General features: G+C 37.2%; 1 protein-coding gene across 4 annotated transcripts in view; it reads right to left on the bottom strand.

Moving 5' to 3' along the window:
• Positions 1–3,633: 3,633 nt before the first annotated feature.
• Positions 3,634–20,929, bottom strand: part of ATG7 (autophagy related 7) — a 97,146-nt gene continuing 79,850 nt past the window's right edge. For all 4 annotated transcript variants that reach the window (XM_052678360.1, XM_052678365.1, XM_052678361.1 and 1 more), the window contains one exon: positions 3,634–13,642. In XM_052678360.1, coding sequence (XP_052534320.1) covers positions 13,610–13,642 — 33 coding nt within the window. In that variant the 3' untranslated portion in view covers positions 3,634–13,609. The remainder of the gene's footprint in view (positions 13,643–20,929) is intronic.

Here is a 20,929-nt window from a genome sequence, read left to right as displayed (position 1 = left end):
AACAGGGTTCAGAATAATCAACCACATACATGCAAAAGGAACTTCCACTCTTAAAGGCTGCGCTGTAGACATCTAAAACATGCTATTTCAGATGTCTTCATTCTGAACCACTCCTCTGTCATTTCAGAAATTTGCTAATTTACCCTTCAGCTTCCATTCAGCACTGCCCTACACGATGCAGCGTGATGTAGTTAGGCAGACTTTGTGTTTTTGGAAAAAAGAAAGTAATAAAACAAAACCAGCCACGCAAAGCCATCACCACATGGAACATGGCGAGACTTCTCATTTTGAAAATTTCCATGAGTTCTTCTCACAACAAGAAGTACTGCTTTTGTTGTTTCCAGCCTCACAAACACACTCTGTGAGTCAGGCTGTGACCTTTCAGGATGATGCAAAATCAGCAGTAATAAATCAAGCGGTGACTTTGCTGATATGTCAGTAACTTCAGTGATTAATCCAACAAATAAACAATTTATGCCTGGAAATACAGGAAAGAGGAGTGGGATTCTCTCCCTGCTCTGCCCTGTTGTAGCTGAACTCTGGAGGCAGATTTGGTCCTACCAATTCTCACAGGAAATGCCTAGGCAAAGTCCAAGGATTAAAGTCAATAGCAGATCCACATATCATACATCATTAGAGAAAGAGAAGCTAATGAAGGGAAGAAAACATACTCTTTTTTCTATAAGAGTTTGTTCCTCTGAATGGTCATTTCATGACAGATCCCATCTTCTCAACGTTGTGTCTTTCTCTGGTGAAGATGACCACAGTTTATGCAATTTTCCCCTAAGAAAGGAGATAATTCTGCTAGCACAGGTAATTGTAGCTCACATTTCAATCCGCTGCTTTCCCCTCTTCGTATATTCTACTACATCCTTCTCTTGATTCCACGAACAGTGAAAGCAAAGCTCCCAGGTGGGGGCCTAGACTCCTTTCTTCATACTACTGTTCTGGCTGGCATAGATAGGTATCTACAACAATAGTCAAATTAACTTGCCAATGTCCATGAACGTAAAATCTGCCCAAGGCTTCAAAGTCAGCCATTGCAGACATTTCTTTGAACTGATTTTTAAACTGTAAAAGAAGAATTTCTTCCTGTGAGCTATTAATAGCACAGCAATCTATACTCAGAATGCTGATCTCCAGAGCTCCAGAGAGAAAATGAGTGTATCCAATTTGATTAGCTGGCAGAATTTAACATTTACTGCACGTATACAGAGTATAAAACAGCACAGCAGCCAAATATATGATCTTGCCTATAGAGAATCATCAGGATTTGGACTTCAGGACTTCTTTACACTATTCCACAGCAGGTAAAAAATTGGCTTTCTCTTTTAACGCATTAAGGAAAAGATACAGATAGTTGCTTTTGTATTACTTGTACAAATCTCAGTTGTTTCGTGAGGTGCTTGTCTGCACAGATACTAAGGTATAACAAACAGAGCAATATCCACGTGTTTCAGTGACTACAAAGCATTCTTGCCATGCAGTTACTTTGGTTGTGACTTACCTGAACCACTGTAAGGTAGTAACACTGATATCTCACCACAACTGTGTTATTTATTCATAGAACTTATTGAAATCACACTGCATGAGAAGACATTTCACTTGAACTTTTTCAAAAGCAAAATTAAAGTAAAAGTCAGGTTATAAATTATAAGTAACTGCATTTGGAATTAACTCTGCTCTTGAGCCATTCAGTTTCACCTTTTGAAGCGTTTCTGCATACTCACAAAACTGATGTGTTCATTTTTAAATTAAAGAGATTCCCGGAACTTGAAGGAATATAAAAAACACCCTTCTGCAATTTCCCCACCCCGCACCCAGGAAAAACAAAACAGAAACAAAAACAGTGCTGGGAGACCAGCAACAATGTTTTGAGAGCTGAGAAAACTCTGATCAACCCAACTAGTCAGATTGATGAAAAGTAGAGATTCTCTCCTTGGGAAAATTCCACTGCTTAGCTTTGCAAGCCTGATGTGTGAATGAGCCACACTACAACCTCAAACCAAAACACTCCAAAAATTTCCACACAGTATGGTGTTTAGAGAGCACATGGAACATTTATTAAGGTGTGGGATCATATAATGAAGCTTATAGACATAAAGAACCTTTGTTTGTGTGTCTAAAAGCCTACTTTAGGAAGTGGACTTCTAGAGCACATGTTAAGGCACAGATTAAGAATGTTCTCTTCCCTGAGAGTTTTAGAAAAATTGGGAGACTTTTAAGTAGCACTTATTTTTGGAACTGAACTAAAGAGAAAAGACTGCCCAACCTGTACTCCTTGTAAATCTTTGAAACCTTATAGTTAGTGCAACCCAAGAGGAAGCCCCAAAATAGAAGAAAATTGATGCTAAGTCTCTAGAGAATTTCCGATAGACAGACCCTGACCAGAAAATGAACCAAAACTCTTGGGAGGAATGTAAATTACTCAAAGCCAATGACAATACCTCTGATGAGAAAGCTCTTAAACTGGGTCATCCTTGATCCATTGCTCCTAAAGCCTCAAACAGAGAGCAAATCTCTTTATAGCTGTGTTTCCTGGCTCTCCTCCAGGTTCCTCTTCTGGCGCTTGTGCTTTTCTTCTGCCCTTCCTATCTCCCAGCTACAATGGAAACAGGGAAGGAAAAGGAAATATTAACACAGTAGGACAAAAAGAATGCCTGGAGCTTCACTACAACAGAGATGTGGGGCAGTGGGGAACCATTTCAAAGGATTTCAGTTTATTTGCTCTTCTTTAACAACTGAAGTTTCTTTACTCTTCTGTGAAGTAAGTGATTGTATATATAATGATAGATATATTTTGAACTTCATTTGTGAAAAGTTTAAGTGGGGAAAAGAGTCAATGTCTACACTGTGAAAATTTAGCAAAATGCCAACATGTCATTAACACTATGAGATAGTCCAACAGTCTACAGTTGATGGTTACTTACCTACACCTTGTACTTGGTTCATGAACAGTTCTTCGTATTTCACCCAGGAAATGTATGAAAATGACTTTATCTCCTATGAAGTACCTTTACAATAAATTATCAAAACTAACAAGAACTGTTTGCTAAAAAATAAAATAATAATAAGAAAGAACAGGTTTAATTCTTACCCCAGTCTTCCATTTTATGATCTATTCTTGCTCCTCAATTCTTCTGTTCCATTACCAAAGTCAATCTGCACCTTCCTTTTGCAAAAGAACCCAAACCTCTAATTCTAGGGCACAGAAACTTAAAATGGGAGTGCAGACCTTGGAAAACAGAACAGATGTTATTTCTAACCATTCTTAGACTGAGATTGCTAATTTATATTACTCTGCTTTCCAACTATGCTAACAACCCAGGCATAACGTGGATTTGATTCCACTTGGGAACAGAATGCACTTGATGCAAAACAACCAGTTAAAGCTTCTAGCAGTCAGATTGGTAACAGAAAACACAAGCCTCAAAACCAGAAAGTCATTTTTAAACAGTGCACCCAGTTGACTTCTTCCTTCTCCTTTTTCCTTTTACACAAAAATAAAAAATGTTCTACTGTGGCTTCTCAATAGGAGGAGCTGAATTGCTACACAAAACAGTACGTGTGCTCTAGTAGATATATATTTTTAGCACATCTACACAAGAAAGAATAAAACTGACAGAGCAGCCATTTGAAAGTTAACAACAGATTTATTTATTTCTCCTTTACACACATAAAAATTTTAAAATACATGCTTAATAGTGTAAGATTATCTTTACATGTGAAATCAGAGTCCCTTCAGAATTCTGCAACCCGGTTTAAGACAACACTGATGTCTGGCTTTGAGCATCCAAAAAAGGAGACAAATGAACTTCACTAACTCCATGACCAAACTGATTAAATTAAAAGGCTACAGTAGGCAACATTAGAGAAGAGATCTACCTGTATGATCTGTTATTCACCTGCCGTTCTATTGACTAGTTGACTCAAATGTTGGTCTTGCTATATTAGGTACTTAACCAACAGAAGACACTCTACCAAAACAAGCTCAGGCAATGGATGGGAGGGAAAGATTGTAGAGTTGGAAGGGATTTACAAGGATTGTTAAGTCTAACTCCAAACAGGGACACTCAAAATTCAAATCCTATGTCCAGTGCTGTCCAAACACTATTTGAATGCTGGCAGCTTGGGGCTATGACTTGGAGAGCCTATTCCACACCCAATAACCCTCTAGTGAAGAAATTTCCCATACCACCCAGCCTGACACTTCCTCCTCACAGTTCCATGCCATTCTCTCAGGTCCTGCCACTGTCATTAGAGAGATCAACACCTGCCACTTCACTCCCCTCGTGAGAAAGCTGTAGGCCATCACAAGCTCTCCCCTCAGTCTCCTTGATGCTCAAAAAACAAGAAGACTTTAGGCTCTCCTCATACATCTTACTGTAGGTCCTTCACCATCTTTGTGGTCCTAAAAGTGCCCTACAAAGGGGACTGTTATATCCAAAGGTGCAGCAGTGTAAAGAAATGCCTGACAGAGAATCACAGAGCCATTTGATATTTGGCAAGCTCGTAGATCCCTGCCAAATATTGGCGGTGCCCTGTCACTAAGTAAAACCCCCTTCAAATGGAAGCCAAAACTAAATGGTGGCCACTGTGTATGTGTCCTGTCTCAATTCTTCTTCCCACATTTCTGGCAGTTATGAAGAGGACAAACTTTCTTTCAAAAATAAGCGCTTTTAAAGCTCACTGCATACTACGTAAGCTGGAACCGAACATTTTGGCTTCAAAAATGTATGAAGCCACAATCATTTAAAACTATAGCAACAAAATAATTTAAAATCAATAATTTGGTCATATTCTGAAACAACATGCCATTGCATGTCCTTATGGCAAAAAAAAAAAGCCACCAAAAACAAAAACACAGCCTACTGCTAATACTCATCTATATAATCAGTGTCACAGACCTTTAAATCACATTCTTTTCCAGTATCTCAGATCAATGGGTATGCTATTATTCACTGTTCCTTGTCGATTTTTAAGCACTGTTCATCTTGACATTATCTATCAGAATCTCTTAATGACATTTCCAAATATTAGCAGCAGGAAACTAGATTATGTCATACCTGCCATTGTTGGAAATTAAACTCGAATATCTCCAGCAACAGAGAAATGCTGTGCACACACCAGTTGACTTGCTTGCTCTTCCTCCTCTTCAAATCTGAGCAAAGAGTTACAAAGAAGTCTGTTTTAAGCTTGCAGTGTTTGCTAAACAGTGCTGAACTGTTAGCAAGAAAGTTAGCAAGAAATTAAATGTTTTTCTCCTGGGATTTCTGAGAGCACTAGTCTATCAAAAGCATCAGGCAGTTGGTGAGGACGGTCCAACTATGTTCCATACATCAGCTGCTGCCCTGCATGGTTCATGAGGCAGGGTATGCATAGCTCACTCATTCTTAACTATTACAGCAGAGAAAACCACAACTACTACCTAATTTGGCACACAAGAGACATTCAACAGTAAATATTTTAATTAAAGTGGGGGAAAAAATTTTTTTTTTTTGTTTGAGTGACCAAATAATTGGAATGCTGTTACATTTATACCATCTATCATCTCAAAGCATTTCTGACTTAGTACCAAGAATAACGTGTAACCACTGCTCCAATAGCTACTGGGTGGAACTCCAGGAAGAGTTTTTCATTAACAGCATACAGGATGCCTGCATAAAGGTCATTTAGAAAATAAAGGATGCAAAGGAGACTGAACAGAAAGTTTGGGAAGGATGACTGAAATATTAAGTAAAGGAAAAAAAAGAAAGCTCATGTACACACGTACACACAGACACACACACAAAACAAAAAACAAAAACAAAAACAAAAACAAAAACAACCCCAAGAAATTACCAGGCCCTCTGTATTATTAGAAACAAAACAAAACCCTACGAAACATAGCATTTTTTTTTTTCCCAAGACTTTGGTTTAGTGCTTTCCTTTAGTGCAATGACTTTAATTATACAGTTCTTAATTGTGCCAAAGTTTGACGTGAAATAACACAGGCAGAAGAAAAACCACAACCTATGGTAGTAGTCACCAACTCCACCTCCCTGAATACACAGACCTCATTTCAGTTTTCCCTTCAGGTGCAACCACAAAGTGACTGTCCACTTGGTAAGAACTGATAAAATCAAAGCACAGCCAAAGGGACTCTGCCATACTCAGATGATGTTCTGTTGTATCCATGTCTTACAAAGTCCCAAAGCTGTTGCTATTTAAACAAAAGAACAGTGATCCTTTGCGCATGACAATAATAAATAAACGCAACGCTTTTATAGCCTGTCCCGCAGCACTACGAATAAACGATCCAGACAGACATCCAACTCCTCGCGTTCCTCTGATGACAATGATTCCTGACATTACTCTTCACGGTTTAACAGCCAACTCCTGAAGTGACGTCATGGGGAATTTTGTCCAAAGAAGAAACACAGCTGCTGAAGGTTTCCCTGTACCATGTCTGCTATAACCAGTGCTCCTCCCTGCTTTGGAGTCACTCGGCTAACAAGCAAATTTTACTCCGGGTCTTCACATTTATTTATATATGCATGGAGTGATATCACTGAAAAATATCAGTTACGGAGAAGGAAACACTGAAACATACCAAGAATCTCCTGTAGTGAGTACACACTAGTGAGGGAGCAGCAAGGGAGATCCACTTAAATCTGAAGCTCAACCAGTAGTGTGAAAACACAGTTTTTTGTTTGCTTTACGTCCAAAATAATACGGAAAATTATGCTCAGGCTCTTCTTGTTTGCCCACTGTCCCTCTCTCAACACATCAGCAGTAAATTAAGAATGCTTTGTACCAAAAGAATCTCTGCTAACACATACTTGCAATGATTTCATTCATAAAATACTTTGTGTAGAAATGCTAATCTCCTGTTTTAAGTAAACTTCAGCACTGTTGATTTCAATGATTCAAAAGGATAAAACACATTCAGTTGGTTACTTGTAATAGTCCTAGATAATCAAAAGCCCTCATTTCCCCTTCCTCTCTCAAAAAACAAAACAAAACAGAAAACAATGATGCAAGTATTAAAAGAAAAAAAACGACAGTCCCTATTTAGGAAATAGGCAATTCAAACAAAAGTTGCCAGTGATGTCATTTCATTTATACACTGCCTGAGTCACAGGTTCCTGAGGAAGTGGTAACACCTACAGAAATACTGTATGAAAGTCAGACTTCCAAACGTGAAATGAAAACAGAGACATTAATAGACAAAGCAAAACCCTCAAGCAAAATCACAACTGCCTTGCAGATTTCCATTCACTCTTGCACAAATTTGAAAGAAATTTGTCACTGGAAATTAATTTGCTTATCCATTCACACCCTTCTGCTACCTGTGAGGGGAAGACTGGGCTGAGGAGGAGATACTCACAGAGGTTGGGAAGATGGGGGAAGAAGACAGTGATTTCCTGGCTGTCAACCAGAAAACTCAGAGAAGGCAGGCAAGACTTGGAACCTTCACTGCCCAGCAGCTCTTCCAGATCCATGCTGACATGACGTGGAAACAATTTTAGCAGCATTTCTGTACACAGTTTTAGCCCACACTGGTTTGATTTAGAAAGTAAAATTATTTCAGAAATGAGAAGCCAGCTTTCATTTCAAATGCACCAAGCTCCTTCAGCACTGTGTCATCTTGCCAGAGATGCCAAACTGAAGCTTTTTAAGAGAGTACAAACATTGCACCAAAAGTAAGGAAAACATTGGTGGTTTCCTCCGTAAGAAAGAATAACGCCTCCTGTTTGTTTTTTATGTAGTGAATAAGATCATTTCACTAATAAATTAAAAAAATGAATTATTCTGGTGAGATGAAACAAAAATCAAGCGTCTGGTGCTGAAAAGCAAATAAACCTGAATTACTGGATGCTCCTGAAGGCTGCTGAAGCAGCAATCCACTGCCAAACAATAGCAGAAAGTAACTGTATGGGAAAGGGGGGAAGTTAAAAAGAATGACTGAAAAAAAATCATACTTTTTATTTGCAGCAGTAAAACATTATATGCATGTGACCTTCAGTTAGAGAGGCAAAGTCCTTTCTCCTTCATATCAACATCCTATATAAATATCTATTCAAAAAGCAAGTTGGAACAGGCATTTTGACTTCAACAGCAAACGGTAACACAGCGAATACTCCCTGCCAGCTAGGAAACAACACATCTCTTCTAGAACTCCTGACAGCCCCTTTTTATTGCCAAGCTGAAGGAAGTGCCTACAAGAAGGTACAACTGCAGGTGAGGCCTGGCCTGACTAAACTGACTAAAACACACTTAGTACTTGAAGTTCAGACAAACAGCTGCTGAGAGCTCTGACAATCTCGTCAAAGAACGTCCAAAATAATTCCATGAGATGTGAAAAAATGCTACAGTGAAGCTGCAATTGGCAGGCTGTGTTGTCGATTACTGGGGGGCAACCATCAGTACTTGAAATTATAGATGGTTGGAGTGCTCATCTTTACGCTTATCCGGGAATGAGGTTTACCTGAATTGGGAAACGAGATGAAAAATTTGTTTCTAGAGAATTTAGCAACAAATAGGTTAGAGAATACCTTACGCTACTCAGCAACACTGCTACTTCAATGTATTACTATTAATTCTTCTGGGAGTAGCTTAAGTTTCCCTTCTGCTGAGCCAATTTCCTTGGCTAGGTTAATATAGTTCTCAAGTGACTCATTCAGAAGAATTCACTACAACCTGGACAAAATACCAGTCACCGGCTGGTGGAATACAGACTGCCGTATTTCAGCTACTGCGCTTAAGAGTAAAGTGCCTACAAATTAGCCCAAGCCACAGCCCATTTTGGTGAACACTGCCCGACTTCAAACAACTCTCAGCAACACTTTGATAAAGCAATGGGTCAGAGCAACAGATTCTTTCTTTTGGTCTAGGATAACTGAGAGAAAAAAAACATGGCTACTCTTTGCTAAGCATATATTTTCTATTTTTCTACATTTTACAGATGAGAACTTACTAAAAAAAAATCAGAGAAAAAGCAGGAACTGTTAAACTCTCTGAGTCAACCTAGTATTGATGCTAGTCCAAAGGAAAGGTCCTGCTGTCCCTCCATTCCTCAATAACTACTCACCATGAAAAGTCACTGCTGTCAGTAGTACAGGACCAAAGGGTATCAATAAAAGTAAAATGAGACTGAAAACATTCTTTGTCACTAGATTGCTGTTTTGTTTGTTTGTTTAATTTCAAATCCTGTTAAGTGCTGCACAAATAAGTAAACAAACTTTAAATTTTGGTAGCTGAAGTGATAACAGAGAGCTAACGTCTACGCTAATTTCAAACCCATAGCATTACCTATGTGGTGCCACACTATTTTTAAACACCGTTAGAGCTCTGGAGAAAATCCAGGGAACTTTAATGGAAAGAGATTTGGAATTTAAATGGTAGGCAGGTTTTTCATAGGTTATGAATTTATATACTGTCAGACTGTAACAGCATGAAATTTTTCTAGGTGGTATTTCTGCCTTATACAGCTGTTAATCCAGGCCCTCTAAAAGAGAAAAGGTGCACAAAACCCTCCAACAAGAAGTTTTGTTTTGGTAGGCTATGCATGATGAGTACAATATTTGCACTGAAAGCAATTTAAAACAAGGAACAAAACGTAAAACAATTAAAGAAGCCATGTCAATGGATTTGGAAAAAAAATGGTAACAGGCTCAGGACATCTTCCAAATTATGTTTCTTAGGAAGTCTGTTAAGTTTGCCATGTTGCAAATTTTTCTTTAATGGCTTCTCTTTGGAGTGTAAATGCTTATTTGTTTCTAAGCGAAGAATTGCAAATATTACGTTATTATTTAAAAGCAAACAAGCAAGGAAGTAAACTAGCAAAACAACAACAACAAAAACCCCAAACAAACAAACAAACAAAAAAAAAACAACCTAAAAGATTAGATGTAAAAATTTGGAAAAGTAATAAGAAAAAATCCTACCATCCAGCTGCATGTTCTTTTCAGCTTTTGTGTACTTTTAATGCCAACACTGAACCAACGGAGAAGAGAATGGCTATTAACAGTGTGTTAGAGAACTGGCTGGACTTGCAGTGCAGAACAGAGATACCTTCAACTGGAAGAACAACAAAAAAAAGTTTGATTATGTGTTAGCTTGCAACATAAGTAGTATTGAAAGCATGTAAGCTGTCCTTCCTCTTCCCATAGAAAGAGAACCAGGACTATCCTTGAACTTTTAATATGTGGTTATGCTCTGAAAAGAAACCATATATAAAAATCCTTGTGGATGGCTCTGAACTGGTACTGTAAGAAACAGGCAAACTTGACTGGCATCAGAAGCTTAGTGATCTTTTCACATATAATTGACATTAATGGGAATCCTGAAAACCAAAGTCTACTTTTAGTCACTTCTCAGCTGACTTTTTTTTTTTTTTTTAAATCTGTCTTGAAAAAGAGGAAGAAAACTTAAAAAAAAGTTGGGAAATGGGTGAACGCTTCAGTCAAACGACCCAGAGCAATGCAACGATGAACTCGGTATTAGCTGTTCCAATCAGAATAGTTAGCATACACTCAATAAGAGGAAGAAACAGAAGTGCTATCATGAGACACTAAATCACAGAATGCTACACAATAGCATAATAAAAAGTTCAAAAACAAGAACTCTATCAGTAAGAGTTTTCTTTGACTATGAGAAATTAAAAGGAGAAAAATCACAAATGACAGGTGAGAAACTAAAAGAAATCACTTATACATTGAAAAAAATTCAACTTTGCTATGACTTTTACTGTATGTATTTAAGGTAAGAGAACATTATGCAGGTAGTAGAACAATAGTACTGCTGGTAAAAAAATTTCCGTCCATCTCAGTGGAGTTCCCTGAGGACGCAATACCAAACCCATACAGAGCACAAGGAAGGAACATTTTTTCCAGACTGAAGCTCAATGGCTATAAGGGCTGCAGCAATTACTAGAATTCCATTTGATGTACAAGACTACATTTCATGCTGTTGATCTCTACTGAAGCAGAATCCTCCTTTATTTCTTGGGAGTAATCAGCTTTTTAGTAATAAAAATCCTATGGTTCCATTCCTTGGTGAATTTCTATACCAAATGATCTAGGTCATCATGAATCTTTCTGCATGGGTCTAAGTGTCATTTACACACTTGTGCCCTTTCTCCCTTTTAGAACCCAATGCTGAAGGCTTCAGAATCAAACCTACCCATGTTCCATGGAGCAGATTCTCACATTGGCCAAACCACATACTGGGTAAAATCTTACTATCAATTTACATCTAATACAAAGGGCATGCCTTAAATGAAATTTATTCCAGATTGATAGGCTATAACATTGATAAAGAGGATTTAACACCAGACTGAAAGCAAGTGAAGAAAGGTCGAAGTTTAACTTCCATTAAACACCAATATCTGCAGTTGAAAGGGTAGTGCCAAAAGCCTTCCATTAAGTACCTACAGGCCAGTAAATAAATGTGCTTATCTCATAATGGTATTTGAATTTGAACAGTAATGGAAATGTTAATAGCACTTCATTTCTATGTATTCTTCTGATTTCTTACTCAATTAATGCCTAGAAATTGCAGAATAAGGACCATTTTGTTCCACAAGGAGGAAGAAAACAACATTAAAGTTAGACAACGGAAGTTATTCTGACACACTGAAGAGCTTCAGAACATCAGGGACATCTGGGAAGCATATGTACAGCAAGCAGCTCAACCTCAGAACTGTATGCTACTGAAATTAGAGAGGTAAGGAAACACCATATTAAAACCCTGAATTCCAACCTTTAGATCTTGCATACTGCTGCAATTAAATAGATACACTGCATCTTTAAACTGAAAGTTACTTTAACAGGTAATTAAAATTAAGATATTTAAAGTAACTATTACTGTTCATCAGATTTTTAGAAAGATGTCTAGTTTTACATTTTCAGATAATCAAAGACTGCAGAAGAGTTTTACACTCAGCAGTTCCAAAAGATAAAAATGCAGGTCTTTCCCTTTAAACTACCCAGTACCAACACACAATGCCAGAAGAAATACAGAATGCAAATCATACAGCTCATAGGTAATTCTGTATGTTAATAAACTACTTAAAAATGTTTATCACGTGTTATCGATGTTATTGATCATTACCTGACCACCAAAAGATCAGTTTCCTATAAAAAAATATATTTAATTCAGATATATATACTACAATGAAGTTAGCTAAACAGGCCATTAAAGCTTAACAACTAATGCTAACCTCAACATGTTTCAGTGAGTCTTCTTTTATGATGGCAGTATAGGACCTGCAGATACCCTTTCTTTTAAGGTGAATTTGATCTGACAGAACATACTCTGATGTGGCCTAAGAGAGAAGCTGTGAAATTATCTGCACCGGATATTCAGAGCTTATGTCAAAGGAAGTAAACCAAGCTAAATTAATTGGATTGACCAGTTGGTCAACTCATTTTCATAATGTATAATAGAAATAAAGACTGCCACAAAAAGCGATTCTGCCTTCTTTTCTGAGCAAGTTAGTCCATAGTCTCCACAATATAAAGCCTTAAAATGAATTTCAATTACACTTCCAAATCCTATTTGGATAAAAAACAATAGATTTGCTTTCAGTTCTGTAGTAAGGTAACTTTGATATTTTACAAATCCATTTTTACAAATCCTTGAGAACCCATCAAAGATTCTCACAGTCTCAGCCATAACATCTGAAGCCATTCCTGATGCTGCAGAAATTGAAATACTTAAACTCCAGTCAAAATAAAAATCAGAATCAGTGTTTAACACCTGTAAAGTAGTATACAACAGCAACCAGGAATGGCAGAGTTAGAAAATCAACTTCTTATTTTAGTAATACATTTAACTACAAGTTTTTAATGAATCAATGATTCATCCTCTAAGCAATTTTTACTACATAGCAGAACACTGAACTTCAGCAGAGCGTTAAGTATGATACAGATCCATTTTGGTCTTTCCTGTGTAAATATAAGTCAAACCACATTTCTTCCATAGAATGAAATTATGAAATCTTCACAGAGAATAATTTCTCTTTTGGCACAGGTAAGAGCAATCATACTATAACAAAGGGAATCAACTGTACTACAAATGTTTACTTTGAAATAGAAAGCAATGTGATATACACTGCAAGTGTAGGTTTTCAACCTACTCCTGCTCTCCCATAAATAAAGATGCAGTTTATTTCTCAACAGGAGAATATTCTCAATCTTAATAATGAACTCTAATTAAAGGTGAACAAGTGTTGGAAAGATGAAGAAAAAAACATTTAGACAAGCTACTTAGACATGTCTGCTGAGAAGCAAAACAAAAAATGGAACAAATGAGATACCAAAGTTTACTTAAGCAGCAAATTTTATGTATGTCTTATTAAGAAAATGGGGAAAAAAAAAAAAAAAGGAATAAGATTTAAACATAACCACATTATTTTGGTTATTTACATAATAAAAATGAAAATACGGAGAGTTATATCCAGAAAAGACTGCTTTCACAGTGAAGATATTCATGTCAGTATGTGGTTTACAATTGTTCATATTCATTATAGTCATGGGTAAGCAATCATTAACTTGTCGAATAACAGATAAAAGGCAGCAATGCTGTTCAAAGTAGGTCATCTTCCACCTTATTCAGCTGATTTTCAGACTGTTTCATCATCACTCATGTCCCAGATCTGCAACAAAAAAGGAAGTGTAATTTTAGTTTGTGGAGTTCAAATACACTTTTAATATGCCTTTATAAAATTAGTATTACTATTTAAAAGAGACAGTAAATAACATTTATGGACTGTTGACTAGAACCAATGGCTTTTTATGATTTTTTGGAGGTTTACTTCATGGCAAATACTCTCCTTCCACTCAGTAAAGGCTTGTAGTAGCCAGGAAGAACATGCATACAAAGCTTTGAGCTAGATCTGGCTCTGAACTACTTGGTTCTAATCACTTGAACAGAAAAGTTCTCCTTTGCCAGCAAAATCTGCCACCAATAGGAAGATATTCCTTCAATATCTTTCAAATCCTTTTAAAAAAATTCAGAGTTCAACACAGCAATATTGAATAGTTAATAGAAAAATAGCTATAATTTTAATAAAAGTCCTTATGACAAAATGTAATGATTCTGGAATTTGAAATTGTTCTGAAAAAAGCTCTTAAAATCCAACCCCAGAAAGCAATTGCTCAAATATTTTTCTGCAGTGTTACAAACCATAAAATGAAAACTCTGAATGGCAGGATTTTTTCAATTCCTAGAAGCGTTGCAAAATGGTGGTGTAAATCCTTATGGAAAATACTGAAGGAACAGTTTGTTTACGAAAGGAAAATAGAGTTTTCATCCTGCCCTAGATGAGCAGCTTGGAGCTTGCCAAGGCAAACACAAATGTCCAGCTTACCAGTCAGGGTCAAGGATGTGGAAAAGAAATATGAAAAACAAAATCTTTAAATAGTGTTTATGGTATGATTCAAACTGGCAATAAGTAAGAAATTCAAAGTTCAGACTGATAGTCCATCTTTGTTGAGCCTAATTTTTGAGAACAAATCCCATAGATTTTAACCCCCAAAATCACTCCCAAAGAAAGGCAATAAATACTTCGATAAATGCCATGAGGTGAATCAAAGGCAAAAGTGAAAAAAACCGAGATCCCTAAAAGTCTTCTTTATCTACTAAGCAGATGCACTGGGAGCAGTGCCAGCTTCTCTGCTCTGTGCTTTCCCATCATCAGTTCTGATCTGAGCAGTGTGGGTGAGAAGGCAAGTACTTGCTGGTTTGTTTGTTTTTCACGAAGAAAGGCTGGTAAGGGTGCCAGTGACATGAGTAATTTTGTGATATGAAAATACCTCCATCCAGAAACTGTCTTGCTGTTCCATAGTTTCTGTAAACCTCAGAAAGCCTTTTGGCTCTACACACGTCATGTGCAATGCTTGCATTACTGTAACAATCCATCTGGCACAAAGAGCAGCTCGAACTACACAGTCATCTCTCTTTGCTGAAACCAAGGGGAAGAAGTGCAGGTTTGTTGTTGTTGTTTGTCCTTAATATTAAGGGCCCTTGTGAGGGCCTCAAGCAACTTGAAGATGTACAGTTCAAGCACAGCTCCTCAGCTCCAGCACACAGCCAACACTGCCTCCTAGGTAACCCAGGCTGCTGGCTGTGGAAGCAGCCTTACTTGTGAAATGTATTCTGCTATCTGAGTAAAATAAGCTAGGCATGGACACTGAAAAACTAAGACCCTTGAAATACAGCATTAGTAATAATAGCAGGAAAGTAAGAAGAAAAGAATAACAATTAAATAATTTTCTATCTAAAATACATATATTTCCTAAGAGTCCTTTGACACAAAAACATTTACTTCTTATGCACCTCTGCATAAGATGTTTAGAGTACGTGCTTCATGGCTATGCAAATTTTGGCTATTACTTCAAAGCAGTGAAATTTCTGCAGAACAGAAATTATGAAATACAGAAAGCCGTGGAAGATAAAGTCTAAAATGAATGTAAAGCCAAGAATCTGATGCCCAATTCAAGCCATGAATTTGGATTTTGCTTTCACTTCTCTTCTATCCTGCAGCACACCTGGGTTAGTCAATCTAAATGCAGCTACACGCGATGACAGGATTAGTCATAAAATAGGAAGATAATAAACCAGCTGTCAATGTCAACCTCCCTCCAACCCCTTAAAATAAATAAATAAAAAGCCTGGACAGACTACCTCAAAGCACCTGTTTTTTTTTCAAGCAGATGCTTTCATATCTGAACTTCTTTGCAGAGGTTCTTAAATGTCAGATGCAAACTATGCCTATTCAGGATAAAATAATTCCTGAAGCTCTTTTCTTAAAATGGCAAGTATAACTGTCTTACATCATAGGAAGAATAGGGAAAAAACCCTGTGTATTAATTCAACTGTTCACAAGTTCCCAATGGTTTTACACAGTTCCAGATGGCATTTTCAGTAATCCTTAGGAACAGAGAAAGAGTTTTGCATTTCCTTCCTGCAGCACTAACAGCTGGTACCTGAAATTTAACCTCCATGGCCATGGTTCCAAACTTAGCATTCACATATGGAAACAAGACTTGGCATCCTAGAATTAACATAAGTAACTCAAATAGGTAACTTCTGTTTATCTTATAAACAAACCTGCAAGAATACCAGTGCATCCTAAGAGGATTTCTAAGTTTCTTGCCAGCAATGATCCAGCAGCAATTGCACAGAATTGGCCACCTCATTAAGAGAGACAAAGCAAACAAACACACCACCCCCACACACTGCTTTCCACACCAAACTAAGATGAATTTACACACATGTGCATCAAATACACACTGCTTAGAAAACCTTGGAATACCTTTATGCAAACCTCAGTATTTACTGTTTCATAAATGCTCCAAATACGGTTTAGAGTAAGGAAAATTCTACTAGCAGAGGTGAGGCTGAAAATTAGATGTGACATGTAACAAACAGCACCCTTGGGTACCACATGAGAACATGCAGCTTCCCACATCAATTACATCTTATCATATCTTGCATCTTGATTTAGAAATGTACCCTTACTCAGGGAAGTGAAACAAATGATAAAAGAATATATTCAAACACGTTTAAATTTAAAGCAAATTATTTTATGTCTATACAACATGAGCTTTTTCACAGGCACGACGTTAAAGACGCTTTTATACATCCGAGCTTTTGACAATCTAATTCTACAAAGTATTTGTGACCCTTTACAGTATAATTCAAGGATCTAAGCACAGCAGGCTGCATCAACAGTCCTCGTGTGGCTCCTTCAATATTTTTCCTGGGTCAGGAAGAATACTGAATCCTTTCTGTTGCATCTTTCAGGAGTGCAACAGAAACAAAACTGTAACTTGAAATTCATTACATGTTCCAGTTCCAACATGCAGCTTTTTCAAGCTTTTCAGTATGGACTGAGGGATGCTAATTACAAAGTTCAGCACCCTCCTTTCATCTCAGATACCTGATGCACAGTAAGCACTACCCTTCATCTTACTGAAACTGAAAACAAACTTCAAGCGTTCTGCATATTAAACAATTCTTCAACCACCCCCCTCTGCACAAGGGGAAAAAAACATAAATGCACAATCAACACAGAGACAGCATTCTACAGCAGTGACAGTGTTTAGCTTTGCTCAGAACTCATACCCAGCTGCATGACAGAGCTTGCATAGCAAAGAAAATTATGTAGAGTGTGCTATCTAAGAAATGAAGGTAACGCACCTCAGTAAGCATTCCCTGCTGCTCCCAGTAGAAACAGCTTGCTTCGCAGTACTGGCAGTGGTTCCCCCACAAGAACTGTTCATCCAATCCACACTTACATGTCGTGCTTCAACAGTTTCCTATTTCTACAGGATACAGCTAGTTTTTGTGGGTTTTTTTTGGTTTTTTTTGTTTTTTTTTTCAGAACTGGTTGCTTACTTGCTATGACAAAACTAGCCAAAACCAGTTTTACCTTACAGTTTAGGCCATAGACATTCATTACACTCCATTCAACAAGGTGAGATATCCCAAATACAGAAGATAATTTTTCTAGATTCCTGTACACAATGCACATACCCTGCTTAGTCCACACTGATGACTAATTTCCGGCACTCATGCTATCAACACAAGTTTTCTTTTTTTCTGTCTTGGCCAGAAACTTCACAGTCTTTCCTGTTCAAATGGTTTCATACCTTGCAATAATATTCAACTACACCTACTTCATGCTTTTGTCCTTGGTGGTGTCTGACACGAGTTTTCCCTTTGTAGACATTGCAAAATTCTGCATTTCCAGCCAATAGCCACAGCTTAAAATCTAGGTCAAGGTCACAAGGCATCCTCATTTTGATGACAACCAGCACCAGTAATTATTCTCTGTGTTTCTTTTGCATGTGTGGCCTCACTTTTCATATGAACTGCAAACGTTAGCCCATTGATTTCCATCCTGGCAACTGTGGTATGTTAACGAGCCCTGTGATCACCTTTCAGGACTGATTTTCTCTCATGCCCTCTATTCTATCAAGATACAAGTATCCAGCATTTGATTTTTTATCCTTTTATTGTTTATTCCATTTTTGTATCATTTAGAGTGAGCACTAAGTGACCTAAGACCTAGGGACAGAGGGATCACACTTTTTCTCAAAACATCCTCTCCCATGGCAGGCTTTACACATCGACCAAACTACTTACACTTACTGCAACAGTTTGTTAAAAGGCAATGTCAGCAAGCTCCTTAGCATGTGATCTTAGTCAGCTTACACACTTGATACTAGACTATTTCCTGCAGAACTGGCATCTGAAGATTTTAAATACTTTCAAAAATATTTAAGCAGAAAAAAAAAAAAGGCAAGAAAACAACTACAGAAAATTTGTTTACAGTGTAAACTTCTGAGCTGAAAAATGTCTTCGGGTCTTCTAACTATGCTTCAAACAGGTACACAGAACACAGCATTCAACAGTAATTAGTATTTTTTTATTTTTACAGTTTTCTAAGGTATGTTATCAGATTCTTGTATGAAAACATTCATGAAAGCTGCTCATTTGCTTTCCACATGACTAGAAGATTCTATAACCATCCAATTTAAAAAAAAAAAAAAAAGTATACGAAGGTTTTTTTGCTGTTAAAATGCCTTTGACACATTTCCTTCCATTGTTTCTCTTTGTTCCAGGAAGAAACAAAGCAGAAAGCAAGCAAATACAAAGCCAATTTCTTTCCTCCTCCAAAGTAGGGTAACCTCTTCAAGTGCTTTGGAGTTGCAAAGGCCATTTTTCAGGGCGCAGCACCTGAGCTGTTGGAATGATGTCTACCTCTGAGGATATTTTCCACAATGAACTCTTTTCCTCAGGCTCTTAAAGTCTGAGAACAAAGCAGTGCAAAAGCAAACGACCCCCCCTTAAAGAAGATGTGATGATTTCCATCAGCGTATTTTGGTGTGGAATTTGAAACTTCGTTTTACTACCACCAAAAAACAATTATCCAAACACAACAAGAGTTTCAATGAAGCCACAGTTAATTTAAATATTTTCACAGCAGTTATTAGCTCTGATATAAATCCTTAGACAGAACTGAAGTTAAAAACACTAGTGTACATAAAAGTATGCATTCAAATTTTTTTATCATCTTCTTGGCTCTTTTGATGAGCCTAAATGTTCTATTTTTAAGTGTAAAAAGATGTGTAAGTTTATACTCATTTAATTTCTAAATCCTGCCAAAAATTCACAATGGGCAAAAGCAAATTCACTTTAAACTTTCCTGAATTTGTAGCTTGATCATATGCATAAATGGATGTCAGAATAATTACTACCATCCTCATCTGACTGTATTCTGTTCCAACTACACAGACTTTGTTTTGCTGTAAATCAATAGCTTGTCATGTTCCACTCAATATTTCAAATTCACAAGCAGTGTGTAACTGATATCTAAGATGTGTAAATGAGCTTGCAGGTCACACAAAATCAAACATTTCACAGTTACTGATTAAAAAAAGAGCAGCAGTTTTATGATACTATTCAAGTGACCCTCAGAGGTAAACAAGTCAGACCACAACAAAGAGATCATAAAACATGAATCTTAAAGTACACTCAGCCTTGCAATACAGGGTCACAGAAATACAGACTGGAGGATACTTGTGGAGATCATTTTTTCCGATCCTCCCCTCAGAGCATGACCAACTAGATGGGGCTCAGGACCTGGGCCAGCTAAGATTAACACGCTGATTTTTTTTCCTCTTTCTACCTAACTGCGATATGTGATGTTGCAGTCTGTGCCTGCTGCCTCTCATACTTTCATTCTGCACCTCTGTCTTCTTGGTACATTCCCACAAGGTAGCTGAGAAAAAAAAAACACAAAAACCCCTAAATATTCTCCCTTTAGCATTCTCAGACCTGAATAAATCCATTTCTCTCTGTTGTGGCTCCTCTTATGCAGAAGGAATGGTTTTCAATACTCAGTAACCAAAACAATGTCTGAAACGAAGTGAATGGGAGAAGATGGTTTGTGGTTCTACAATGCAATGTTCTACAGAAACAATCAGACTTTTATTTCTTGCAATGCAATTTTTAAATTTACTGAAGTATCAGAATCTCACATGCCAGTTTTTCTCTACAATTACTACAATCTTACCCATCACTTTTCCTGTTATATTTATCAAATAACATGAAAGAAATATTAAATAGGAAATAGCAAACATCGATATAAAAGCACAACCATTAAAATATTCACATAGTGAATGTGAGATGTTCCAGAGATGCAACAGGCAAAAAAGGTTTATGGTTTAATTCTACTAGAATTCTATTGTTTCACGTGGACAGGAAATTAACACGAGGAAATGCAAGGTGCATCAGCAAAAACAGACTACTGCAAGCACGCTGACTCACTCTTACAGTATCTGCAATATCTATGCATTACACAGTTTTCTATATAATGTAAGTAGTCTGAAGTTCACTTAAAAACCTAGTTAGAGACACAAGAAACAGTTCTGAAATCACAAATCCAACCTAGACTCAGATGAAAATGGGTACAAGCATCCGAATTATTTTATGATAATCACTACCATTAATATGGAATGGAATCAACAAGAATTTTGCATGACTTGGGACTCTACAAATCTTTTCAAAGTGTTTTCAATTTTCAGACCATATCATTCCAACACCTGTTTGTGCTAATAAATCTAGGAACACTCGTTTTTATCCAGGCTATCAAATCTCCTTACCTACCTCATTTTCCTTTTCGATGGATGTCCTGCTACATTTTCTATAACAAAGTGGAACCCACCTGCTCTCCTGCTCTCCTGTTGGCTTTTTTTCATTTCCACAATGCAGTGAGAAAGCAATGCTTGAAACTGCTCCCAGCTGGAGGTGAATCTGATTTCAACACGATGACACAGGGCTGTTTAAAGATGGCATGATCGTGCCAAGCAATTTGTTTCTCTAAGTACTGCAAACTCTTCACCATTAAAAAATCAAATTCATTCCATTGAAT

This window comes from Tympanuchus pallidicinctus, unplaced genomic scaffold (assembly GCF_026119805.1).
Source record: "Tympanuchus pallidicinctus isolate F22 unplaced genomic scaffold, pur_lepc_1.0 scaffold17, whole genome shotgun sequence".
Lineage (NCBI taxonomy): Eukaryota > Metazoa > Chordata > Aves > Galliformes > Phasianidae > Tympanuchus > Tympanuchus pallidicinctus.
Note: the sequence above shows the minus strand (reverse complement) of the source record. Positions and strands in the feature narration are given on the sequence as shown.